Source organism: Dendropsophus ebraccatus, chromosome 1 (assembly GCF_027789765.1).
Source record: "Dendropsophus ebraccatus isolate aDenEbr1 chromosome 1, aDenEbr1.pat, whole genome shotgun sequence".
Classification (NCBI taxonomy): Eukaryota; Metazoa; Chordata; class Amphibia; order Anura; family Hylidae; genus Dendropsophus; species Dendropsophus ebraccatus.
The window spans coordinates 151,123,654-151,137,167 of record NC_091454.1 but is presented as its reverse complement, the minus strand read 5'-3'; the positions used below and the strand labels follow the sequence as shown (position 1 = coordinate 151,137,167).

The following is a 13,514-nucleotide window of genomic DNA, read 5'->3' as shown; positions in this document are numbered from 1 at the left end:
GAAATATATAGGTATATATATATTCCATCAATACAATATATTTTACCAAATTCTGCACATGCAAGAAACATTTTTCTATTGATAACGTTCATTGTATTTCTGCTGTGCATTAATAACATACAAGAAGATTATCAACTATAATGTAAAAATCTAAACGACTTACAGGAAGTAACCTTGCAGACAACTAAGACAGATTTCTGGATCATCTATAAGAGGAAAAATATAAGCTTATTAAATTTAGGTAACTTCTCATCTACTACGCAAGATATTATGATCAAGAGTAATAGTAAAATGATTGTTACCAAGTAGTAAAACAAATTAAACTATACAATAACTAAAATAGTGAACACAACGCAAAACTATCATAAATTTTAGAATCTTCAAAGTAACAGCCCTTTGCATTGATATTAACTTGACTCAATTTGGCATTGATATTATATTGGTATTCTCTCAACCCGACTCTCAACATCCATGGTGGCTTCCTCTACTTAATGAAGAAGCCACCATGGATGCTTTTCCAAAGTTATGAAGGAGTATAGGTTTAGGCTGAACACTTGTCTGTTTCTTGAGTCCCTATTGTAACTAGTCTCATGCCATCTGTAGGGCAATAGGAGGAACAATTCTCAAAGTTTGCTTCACCAAATGATAGATTTACACTGGTCTAATGTCCACTGCTTGTGTTATTTGGCCCAAGCAAGACTTTGTCTCCCTCAAAAGTTATTGTCTTGCTTCAATTCTACTATGAAGGCCTAAGTCATGCAGTCTCCTCTGAGAAACTGAGAAGGGGTGGAATTCATCATTTCCTGCACCAGGGCAGAGTGGAAAAATTGCACAAAAATATTTATGAAAGAGCATAAAAGAACTTCCCAAATAATTGTTGCACAGTTTTGCCAGTTTGCACTGGCACAAAGAACGATCAATTCCCTTGTAATGTTGCCATTTGTCTGCTTCATTTACTCACTCCCCGTGCACACAGAGCAAAAGCGGCGGCATTCCGCGACCAGGGGCGGATTAACTTTACCATAGGCCCCGGGCTGTTCACCAAGCCTGGGCCCCCAATCCCACTGTAACTATGGCAGCACTAGCCTTGCGTTTATAGTACAGTATAGATAATGTCATGATGTCCTGATTTGTGCAAAATTGCCATAAAAAAAACTGTGATTTTTTTGCAAATCATGGCGAAAGTGTAGCCAGGAGACAGTACACCACTGAAAGTATAAGTCTTTTTGGGTGGTCATGGGCCCCCCAGGAGCTCAGGGCCCAGGGCTGCCGCCCGAAACGCCCCTATTATAATTCACTACTGTCCGCGACATAATAACACTCTATGGGAGGCTCGCATGGCCCCTCTCTCCGCACTAAAGAATGAACATGTTCATTCTTCAGCGCCGAGAGATGCGCCGTGAGCCTCCCCTAGACTGTCATTATGACACGGAGGCCGGTGGCATTCCACGGCAGACAATTCTGCCGCTTTTGCTCTGAGTGCACAGGGCATTAAGCATTCAAGTTGATTTTAATATGAAGGGCTTTTAAAGGGAACCTGTCAGTCCATCTGGCCTCTAATTCCAAATAGGAATAATTTTTTACTGAAATTACATTTTAACATTACAGGACACATGTATGAAACTGTCTAGAAGAAAGTACAGTATAACTTGGTTGCCCATAACAGTCAATCCCCTCACAGGGCAACAGAGACAGTGTTTTTTTAGACACTTTCAATCATCTCTTGGGCTTTTTTTTGTCTTACCTACTGAGCAGGTTTTACATCCAGTCTCACAGTCCACACATTCTCCAGTCTCAGGGTCTTCCATTTGTCCTACATTGTGTAATAAAAACATTAAATAATGTATAGATGCCTATTGATATGTTTAGGAAGACATATTATTGTTCTCATCAAAAAGACATTAACTGACATTTTCTTTAAGGGGTTGGTCACTGTTCAAAATGTAAAAATGTGAATGGTGGTCTTGTACTTCTGCGTACAGTAAGTAGTTGTCACACCTTTACTATTAAAGTAACATTATTGTGATAACTGGATGTGCATTCCCAGGACAAAATACACAATGCTTGAAAAGAGCGCCCCTTTAGGAGAAACTTTAACCTGTTAACAACCCATGTCATTTATTTTCGTCATGGGTCTGTTAAGAATGTGTTTGGTACTGACCCTTTAAGAACATCTTTGGTGCTGGCCCTTTAAAGGGCAACTTTGTTACTGCCCCTTTAAGAGTGACTTTGCTGACAGCCCCTTAAGGGTGAAATCGGAAACTAGCCCAGAGCAAATTCAGTACTGGCCCTTTAAGAGCGGATTCTGCACCAGCCCTTTAAGAGCTACTTTGTTGCCAGCCCTTTATGAGCAAAATCAGTTGTGCCCCTTTAAGAGTGAATTTAGTACCAGCCCTTTAACAATAAGGTACAGTCCGTTTAGGTGCAAATTTGATACCTTCCCTTTAAGTGCTAATGCAGTACCGCCCATTGAGTGAAGTTGGTACCGACCCTTTAAGAGCGACTCTTATGCTGGCCCTTTAAGAGCAAAATCGGTATTAGCCCTTTAAGAGTGACTTTGCTACCATCCCCTTAACCCCTTAGCGAACCATGACGTATCTGATACGTCATGGTGCCGCTCGGGGTGTTCAGAGCGGGACCCCGCTCTGAACGGCGCTGATCCCGGCTGACACGTGCAGCCGGGCAGTGCCTCTATTAGCCGGCGCGGGTCCCGTTGCCGCGCCGGCTAATTAAGCCTCTAAGTGCAGCTGTCAAACCTGACAGCTGCACTTAGAGGCTTACGTAAACACATCCCTGGTGTCTAGTGAGACGGATCTCCCCCCCGCGATGTGATCGCGGGGGGGTGATCCGTTCTTCTGCCCGTGCCGGGCCTCAGCGTCGGAATGACGCTGATCCCGACTCGGCAATAGATTGCTATGGCCTGCAGCAGGCCATAGTAATCTATGACCGATCTAATCGATCTTTGCTGTGTATATACACAGCATTGATCTTTATGAGAGATCAGTGCTGTCTATATACAAGTCCCCCAGGGGGGCTTCTAGTTACAGTAAAAAAAAAAGTAAAAAAGTGTTTTTATTAATAAAAAATCCCCTCCCCTAATAAAAGTCCAAATCACCCCCCTTTTCCCATTTTATAAATATAAATTAATAAATAAATAAATAAATAAACATATTTAGTATCGCCGCGCGCGTAATCGCCCAAACTATTAATTAATCACATTCCTGATCTCGCACGGTAAACGGCGTCAGCGCAAAAAAATTCCAAAGTGCAAAATTGAGCATTTTTGGTCGCATTAAATCCAGAAAAAATGTAATAAAAAATGATCAAAAAGTCGTATATGCGCAATCAAGGTACCGATAGAAAGAACACATCATGGCGCAAAAACTGACACCTCACACAGCCCCATAGACCAAAGGATAAAAGCGCTATAAGCCTGGGAATGGAGCGATTTTAAGGAACGTATATTTGTTAACAATGGTTTGAATTTTTTACAGGCCATCCGATACAATATAAGTTATACATGTTATATATCATAGTAATCGTAACGACTTGAGGAACATGCATAACAAGTCAGTTTTACCATAGGACGGACGGCGTAAATGCAAAACTCCCCGAAATCAAAACAAATTCTTTTTTTTTCAATTTGACAGCGCAAATGATTTTTTTCCGGTTTCGCAGCATATGTTATGGAAAAATAATGCCTGTCATTGCAAAGTACAATTGGTTTCGCAAAAAATAAGCGCTCATATACGTCTCTAGGTGAAAAAATGCAAGCGCTATGGACTTTTAAACTTAAAATGGAATAAGCAAAAGCGCAAAAACGAAAATAGGCTTTGACCTTAAGGGGTTAATAGTGACATTCACAGCAGTCCTCTACTGGTAAAGAAAATTGCTCGGTTACCATGACAATCTTCTTAAAGTCTGTGTTTATATTAGTGAAGCAAAATCGTAAGGACCTGCCATCCAATTGGGGACATCTGACTAAGTGAATGTTGTCAGCCTTTGTGTGAAGCACCTGTGAGTTTCTATTGGCTGCTACATTTCAGCTCTATGCATGTTTGCTGTGACTGACTGACTGGTTGGTGCTGTGCTGTGTGGTATTTGAATTTTTGAACATTCTGCCATTCATTTCTATGGGGAATTTCTGGTCTTTACATAAAAATTTCTTAAAGACAAATCCAATCAAATCTAAAAATACTTAGCACTCCTGTCACCACCAAGGGTTTTGTAAAGCAGTCTGAACACAAAGTGGTTTGGGCTGTATTAAATGTAGAGAATCGTGTAAAACTGGAAGAAGAAGAAAGAAAAGGGATTACAATATAGTGCTTCTTCAAGCATTATAAAAATATGATCCCTGAGGGATCTACTAATGGGACCTCCACAATCATTTAAACATGCCCTAGGGCCTTGTTTTTCATAGCACCATGGCTTTGAGGAGGAGTTCAATGTACTGGCAGTCAAATATGTACACTGTTACCTAAGGGGAATGTATTGCCTAGATTTTCTTTTACTGAGTAGAGTCAAATACTAAAGGATGTTCTTTATTTCTACTTTGTTACTATTTTAAGTCATTTTTTTACTTTTGTAAATTGTTATGGGGCCTGCCATCTTGCCTGAGCTGTTTAACAGCATTTAGTGACATGCTTTCCTCTTGAGATGAATGTGAAACATTATTGAACATACTCTGTGATCTTTAAAGAGGTGATTCCACAGGGAGCTGCTATTGTTTTAAACTGGTGCTATCTATCTGCTGTATCACCTGCTGCAGTAAAGGCTGTATTACACAGCCTGATGCTTCGGGGAAGTGATTGCCGACGTGTCAGCTCAACGCTAGCTCTCCCAACGTTCCTCAGCTGATGCACTGTGCTACTACATGCACAGACAGCAAGCGGAAAGCAGTGGGAGGGGCTGTCTGAACGATCCTTAGATCTTTTGGGCGGCCCATTGAAATCAATGGCAGTCTGCTGCTGCCGTTCCTGTTATGCACTACAGACTGACTCTATTCTTTCAACATATTGAAATATCACGATCAGCCGACATCATGCATGTCTGCTGATCATTGCCTATCAGCATATGTTTTTATACTGATCGATTATCAGCCTGGACGGTCGGTAATCAGACAAGTAAGGCCAATAATCGTTCAGTGTAATAGGGCCTTAATACTGCAAAGATCACTTTACAGCAGCCTCCTCTTATCACCACAGACAGTTTAGGAAGTTTCAGCTTAGTTTTAGACCTAGTGGTGGGAATATTTTATAAGGTAGATGGTAAAATAGAGAATTGTAAACAAATGTCACCAAAAATTCTTATTTAAACAATTTTCTGATGATTTTATGAAGACTTACAGAAACAAAAGTAATCTGTCACCCACGTTTGTGAGTTTAATCAGTATATGTCCATGATCATTATAGTGGGGGAATTCATCAGTGTTAATATGCCTTTTTTTGTGTAAATAAGTCAAATTTTGTGCAAGGCTCATTGGCAATAAAAGTTGTGACATTTTTGCTCCTTTACGCCATATGCCTAGTGGCAGAGGGGGGTGTTAGCAATACAACCCATCACATTTACCATAATTTATGCCAATAATGGGTATACATTATAGTAGAAATCTGGATCTAAGACTACCATGGAGACAGCCACAGGTGCAGCTGATTTATACAGCGAAAGTAAGAGGTTTATCCAAGAGCACATGTCACAGATTTCATTATGTGGAATAAAGGCAGGAATAACATATATAACTAATGAAACTGCATGTCTGACTGTAAGATGTATTTGGATAGCTGTAGATAGAGTATATATCTTAATACTGCTTTTGATAGATTCCTTAGTATTACTCTTGGAAGAGGCTTGCAAATATAAATGTAGGTTATTAAAAGAATTATTAAATGATTCTCATAAATTATTCTAATAATAATAGTTATATAACGGCAAACCACTCTACAGCCTTCCAGCCCATGGTATACTGCATAATATTACTAATAATGTGATCTTTTTCTGAATGATCTTAATGCATAACAGTCAGGATACTCTGTAGGCACATACATTAAAGCACTTGTGATTTTTAATATACTTTCAACTAATCAGTTTACATGGTTAACAAATTCTTACTGATGTAGCCCAACAGCCTAGATCACATATAATGGGGATATGCTTCTTCCTATCCATATTTTACAATTGCCAGTGGGTTGGTAAAGTGATGAGAGATTTCGTGAAAAGCCGTGGTACAGGTGGTCCATGTCTATCGCTCCAAATTAGCGACTGGAAATCAAGTAACCAATTAAATGTTTTTTCATCACAAGTCAGATTCAGTGTTATATGCTACAGTGACATTACATACATGCATAGTGACATACAGTGGTATGCTACAGTGACATTACAAGTGTGTTTCGGTTAAAGGGGTTTTCCGGTTGAAAAATACTTGTCCCCTAAACATAGGGGGCAAGTATGAGATCATGGAGGATTCGGCCTCCATGCCCGGGAGATCTTTCTATCGGCGACCAGGGGAGAGTCAATTGCTCTACGCTGTACAGTACCTACGACAGCACAAAATGAAAGTTAACTCTTTAGAAACACTTCATTGATAATAAAATGTACTGAATAAAGGACATAACATCTTGGTGTGACATGTCACAGAGGTCTTGTGCAGACCATGTCTCAATTGGTTAAAGGGCTGTTTTAGAACTATAATAACTCTGAATACACCTACTGTATCTATAACATTCCATCAAATTCCATCATTCCATTCCCACTGTCACTAAATTTAAACAGATTAATTTTTACAGCAGTTCTAACTTAAGAATGTGTCAGCACCAGGTATGGTAAGGGCAGTCAAACAGATATAGACAGACAGTGAGCCCTGGCTCTTCATACTCTCTGTCCCGGCCTACTTGCCTCGGTCAGCCCTAGGCCGCTGCGGACAACCACGAAGGCAGTCCCTGCGCTGGTGTAAGTAAGGGACACAGAAAACAGATAGACAAACAAATATAGCATGGTGATCAGTCCGGGTTGGTAATGGTGGGCAACAAAGGTACAAAAAATGGAGGTAGTCTGATGGTTAAGGGTCAGGCAATACAGTCAAAGCAGGCAGCGAAACTGGGAAGTAAGAAAACAAGCAAAGGGTCGGAAAACAGGCAAAAGGTAGAGTACCACAGGTCACAGCAAGCTAGCCTAGCAAAGAACACTAATAGCCAGCACTGTCTGCTGGACTTACACACTATTTATGGAGGATCAGGAACTCCGTCAGCTGCTGATTGGACCGGCCCCTCATCCTCCACACTGCTCACCTGCACAGCAGCAAGTTAACCCTCAAGCTACCAAGGCATAAGCAAGAAGGGTGGGGCTAAAAAAACCTAAAATAAACCTGTGTTCAGAAAGGGTTTTGGAACTGCACCATCTCAGCGCCTTCTCGGGACCGAGGAGCGCCAGCGCACAGTCCTGACAGAATGACTAAGGAAATGACAATGTCTTCATTATCAGAATTATTCCTTAAACATGGCTATTCCAATAATGTGAAATATACATTTGCTATGCAGCCTGGCAGCTCTCCATAGTTTGTAGCAGCCTTTGATGTAATAAAATGTGCAGAATCAACATGTTTTTGATGTATTCAGTATCCTGGCCACATGTATTGCTCAGATAACCAGCAGGAGTGATGAATATTTTTTTATTATACAATCCCTTCCACCTGTGCTATCTCATCTGAACAGTACAGCAAGCTGGAACAGATGTGTTTCTTTTAAAAAGGTCACACCTTTGTAGACTAACATTTATTTCTTTAGGTTTAAATAGTGAACCTGAAGTATTTTTGGCTTATTTATTGACAGTATTATGGGTGAACAGTTAAAACGCTCAACCACTCTCATTTTATGAATATCAGTGTTAAGTCATATAGAGAATACCCCCTATAATCCTAACAAGGAGATACAGAACACTAAAGGATACTGGTATGGCTGAATTGTAACTATTACCAATAGTATATAGCGATAAGGGCAAGTGTCTGAATGTATGCAATGCCTCATGCAAAGTGCAAGTGTAGTAAATAGTATATGAATCACCAATAATTTTATACATGGTATGATACATTGCATAATACAGTGGTAACTGGGTTTAAGAGCATTTTGGTTTAAGAGCTCCCTGTACTGGGTGGGAACGCGAGTGGAGGAAGCACATGATCTGCAAAGCGTGGTCTAGAGCCCTGTACTCTGACCCAGGAAGTCTTTTTCACCTTCCAAATCATAGCAGATCCACTTCAGGCTGGGGCTTGTCTCAGGGGACAGGACTGTGGGGATTATCCATAGCTGTAACCCCTTTCTCCCTAGACAGAGAGCGCTGCATGTATGTGCCCACATATGTGCTGCTCATTCCTTCATGCTCCCTACAGTCCCTACCAGCCCTTGTGTTTCCCATCCTCTCCATTACTGTACAGTAACTTATGATATCACATATTATGCTGTTTCAGAATGTTTGTTTCATTTGTTTTACAAGTTGTTCAGAATAATAAATTATTATTTTTGGGGTGTGGAACCAATGGTCTGCATTTCTATGATTTCTTAAGGGAAACTTTGCTTTGGTGTAAGAGTGGATTTGGATTACAAGCTTGGTCCCCGAACGAATTATGCTCGTAATCCAAGGCACCACTGTATATAGACAATTATTAAAGGGGTTCCACATTTTTCAAGACTGTTGACATATCCTTAGGATATGCCATTGATATGTGGTCAATGTGAATCTGACCACTGGGATCCCCAATGATCACAAGAACATTGGTCTCTGTTATAGTTGCTGATTGTAAATTCAGAGACAGTTCATAACAAGTTCATACAGCCAAATGACCATAAATCATAGAAACTGAAACCCTTTAAAAAAGTCAATGCAAAGTTCTGTTTCCATCATCATTGTCACTGTTAGAGATATTCATAATGTAATAATATTTATAATGTAATAATATATATTGTATTACCAATGATTGGTACAGAGTTTTCCGAAAAGAATAAGGGTAGGGCTACACCAAAGAAAGTTGCCATGTGCCATTGTGGCCATGCATTGACTGTACAACTTAAATACAATATGCTGTGGACCTATCTCCCCATGTAGCTTTACCCAGCTCTAAGGGTATGTGTACAGAACATGCACAGAACTTTCAAGCGCAGTCTACGTGGCTGACTCTGCTCGAAGTTCCGTCTGCCCCATAGACTCAATGATATTCTCAAACAAAATCCACCATCCGCCCAAAAATTGGATTTTGTTTGAAAATATAATTAAGTCTATGGGACAAGGGGAACTTTAAGCAGAGTCTGCCACGAGTATTGTGTGGTATGCATATACCCTCAGAATGGGCATGGCTTAGGAACATCTAAAGCTGAGCAGTGTTGCACTGGGGTATCTGGGCCCCACCAGAGAAAATGATCCTGGGGGCCCACCAATGTAGAACCAGTGAGAAAAGACATGTCAGTCAGTGTTAGTGCAGGTTCTAAAGTTGAGGGCCCACCGGAGGATCCTCCGGTCCTCTGATGGGCCAGTCCGACACTGAAGCTAAGTATAGCACAACAAACTATGTTGAAGTTGTATACATTAATAAAATAAATAATTAGCAGAGGGAGACAGGTGCAGACGACAACACGTCAAGACAGCCAAACCTGCCAAGGAAAATTCCTCTAAATAAGTAGAAACGGTGTATGGTACAGTACCTGGCAAACACTGGATTAAGTAGCACTCGCCATTCTGAAGCTTGTAGTTGCTTTTGCATTTCTGACAATTATTAGCATCAGTGCAAATGTCACAGTTCAGCGGACATGACTCACAGCTGTAGGTGTCACGCTCTGGATAAAAGCCTCGAGGACAATGGACTTTACAACGACTGCGATGAAGGAAGCGCTCAATACCATCTTGATCTTAAAAATAAAATAAGATGAGTTTTGTTTTTTGTTTTTTTTTAAATAAAAATAATTTTCAAGTTTCTACCACCAGTCGATTGAAAAATAATTTTGTTTCTCTGGAGTACCCCTTTAAGTGGTTACCCCATGATAGACATTGTTATTGTTTAAGTCAAGCCCCAAATTCTAAATTATTGTATTTACACTTAGTATATAGCTTCATCCAGGCAGTTAATTATTAATGTATGGCACACAGTGGAATGATAAACAGTATACTATACATGAACACACTTCTAAACATAGGGGGAGATTTACCAAACATGGTGTAAAGTGAAACTGGCTCAGTTGCCCCTAGCAACCAATCAGATCCCACCTTTCATTTTCCAAAGAGTCTGTGAGGAATGAAAGGTGGAATCTGATTGGTTGCTAGGGGCAACTAAGACATTTATATTTTACAGCAGTTTGATAAGTCTTTCCCATAATCTTTAAAATAAAATGCAAATGTATATAACTGCTGGATAGATGCCTACAAAAGTATGTCAAAAGGACTTGCCTTTGCAAAAGGCTGTGTAACTGGTATACATTTCTTGGGCTGGCCACTGAGTAGTAAAAACTGTAGTAAAACAGATCCCTTAAAGATAATACGTTTTCCTTAAGATAATAGTATGACACATTCCAGCCTGATGGAGGCCAAAAAGACATACTTGTGAATTCTATCAAGGGGACCTCTGGATACATATAACACAATTGCCAGGAGTGCCCCCAACATATATGCCTCGCATACACACAGTGAGCACAGCTTCATGTATAATCTGCTTATGTTCAGCCCTTAACAAAGTGTAAAGTCACACAAACATATTACTGTGGAAACATCAACATACTGTCACACTTTATGTACATATACTTTTCCATAAGACTTTCTTCACTGACATGCAGATACGTCACATGGACTGGGTTCTCAGAATTGTTTGCTGTATGTTTGTTTGTTTGTTTTTTTGCTTTACAATTCATGTCAGGGTTTTCCAAAACGCCATTTGGTGAATATGTTTCAGGACAGCTTACTGTGCATAGGCCAAATATATACCTGGGCCCCTATTCAATGGCAGATGGCAATGTGAATGTGCATTTTTGTATCTAGCAGGCCCCTGTAGAAACCCCATACAACATAGTATATGGAGAACCTTTGCATTGTGGTCAGTCAATACTAACAATACTAACTACAGACAATATATCTTATACCTTTGACATACAGACCTAACACAATGTAAATGAAGCTTGAATGGGCTGACCACAAATTTGTTTTTCATCATATTTTTAAGAATTTTTTAGGATGGTGTCACACACAGGACAGAACATTTTTGGCATCTTCTCCTGTTGCTTTGTCTTTAATTTTATTTTTATCAGTATTTTTATGCAACCATGTATTACAAATTTCTTATTTGTTGAGACCCAATTATTAGTGATGATTAAACTTGCCGAATGTTTGAGTTTGGCCAAACCTGAATGCTCGCCATTTGACTCCCGGTGACAAGAGAAGATGGATGCAGCCTCAGGGCTTCCAAGAAAACATGGTTACTACAATAGGCCATATCCATGTTTTCCTGTACTCCCTAGGGCTGCACCAAACTTTGTCAGCCACCGGTATTTAAATGCTGAGTGATCTTATGGTTTCCGTCTAAACGCTGATCGTTATAAAAAAAACATTGTTCATTCAAAATCGTTAATCGTGCGATCGGGTGAATTATCGCTCCGTGTAAAAGTACCATAAGTCACTAAAGCCTGTACGAGTTGCAATAATCTCAAATATTGACCATTAGTTGCACAGACACACTTTCAAGTTCGGAGAAACAGGTAAAACAGACATTGTTGTACTAGGGTTCATTGGGCCCACCAGAAATGACACCCCTGAAATCTCCATCAATCTCTACATGGCTGGATAAAGCATGCAGCAGCACACTTCATTCCCTGGCTCAACATTCAATCCAATTCATTGCAGATATGGGCACCATAGAATTATAATGCCCCCTCCCCCGCTCCTGCAATAAGCCGTGAGTGAGTGCCCAGCCTGGGAGTGAAGTGCCCAAGTATATATAGAAGTTGGAGGGGAACGTAGGACAGTCTGCATGACATGTCAGAAGTTTTTCTAAATTATCGCATTGCTTTAAAAATAAGCCAAATTAAAACTGGCCTTAACCTTAGACTAGACCGTGGTAATGAAGCACCAGATTTTTAAGCAGCCTGAGGCTAAGATGTTACCATCCAGAGTACTCCCAGATCATCTAGTCTTACTGAAAACTCAAAAAGAACCTTTGTTAAACCACTCTATGCATTCACTTGCATGAATTCCAGCCTTAGGCTCCTAATCCCAATTGTGACACAAATAGATAGATAATATAAAGTTATTAAATAATATCTATTAATACACATAATGGAAAATGTACAGTCATACACTATTTATGCCCCCTATTGTCATCACATTGTTAACTTTACAGAACTCTAATTCCCCCAAATCATCGGACATAATGTATATTTGACATGATGCTTTTGTTGTAATTTATTTTATACGATTGTTGTACCCCAATGTACGAGCCTGACCTTTAAGTATGTAGTATATAAGCTGCTGATCTAACACAAGGAAATCCACAGCTTGTGTCAATGATTGAAAAAAGAATAAAATAATGAATATTAAAACTCATTGATTTCTTTGTGTGAAATCAGCAGTTTATGCTATGTGTGATCATAACTTAGTATCCATAGAATTATCTATAAAATTTGCAACATTCTGTCATGCTGTAAATGTAATACAGGGCTATGACGCAATAACAAAATAACACAGGTTAGCATTGCACAAAGGAGTCCACAGCTGACTTACCTATGCCACACTGAGTGCATTCATATAGCTCCTGTCCATTGCATTCCTCACAGCTAGAATGGCAGTTCACACACTGGGCATTAAGGGCAAACTGACCATTTGGACATAACATGGCTGACAATGGACCACAGCCTTGCAGAAGAATCAGCATGGAGCTGTATACTATTGCTGCATTCAGCTCCATTACTCCTCTGCAAAGTGTCTGCTGCCCAACAGGTGCACCCTGACAATGGACAGGAGTGGGATTTTCCTTCAAAGAAATGCAGCATGAAATAGGAGTCACAGACTAGTCAAACCGGTTTGCGACCTCTTCCCTGCAAGGTTCAGATCAAATTCCAGAATTATTCAGGGAAAGCAATACTGCCAGGAAGAAAAGGCCCCTATTCTAGCTGCTGGCCCACTGAACTACTTGTAACAGTGTAAGGGCTATACCTGTTGTATCTACAGTATGTGTTCCTAAGGTGGTTGATCCAGGCGAGTTATTCAAACACAAGCTATTACTCACATTTCTTTCATACAGACTAATGTCAGAATAATCTTTGCCAATGACTTTATCTGTTAGGATTGGTTTTTATGTTGTGGATCTCCATAATATGTTCCTATATAACAATTGGTGGACAATGCACTGCAAAGTAAGTCAGGGGGCTCAGTAGATGGCTCATAGAAAAGTAGATCACACACAAAAAGGAAAAAAAGAATATATTATTAAAAACGTATAACACTACACAGGATCGTTTGCAGTAGAGAACAGGTCCGAAGACCCTGACACA

General features: G+C 40.0%; 1 protein-coding gene across 2 annotated transcripts in view; it reads right to left on the bottom strand.

Moving 5' to 3' along the window:
* LOC138800265 (proprotein convertase subtilisin/kexin type 5-like) overlaps positions 1-13,147 on the bottom strand; it is a 93,893-nt gene extending 80,746 nt beyond the window's left edge. Inside the window, exons 1-4 of one of the 2 annotated variants that reach the window (XM_069981948.1) lie at positions 12,745-13,147; positions 9,687-9,890; positions 1,745-1,813; positions 164-206 (exon numbers count right to left, since the gene is read on the bottom strand). In XM_069981948.1, the coding sequence (XP_069838049.1) occupies positions 164-206; positions 1,745-1,813; positions 9,687-9,890; positions 12,745-12,928 (500 nt within the window). In that variant the 5' untranslated portion in view covers positions 12,929-13,147. Of the gene's footprint in view, positions 1-163; positions 207-1,744; positions 1,814-9,686; positions 9,891-10,163; positions 10,191-12,744 lie in introns of those variants that run through there. The other variant, XM_069981950.1, reaches the window with a different exon arrangement.
* Positions 13,148-13,514: the final 367 nt, after the last annotated feature.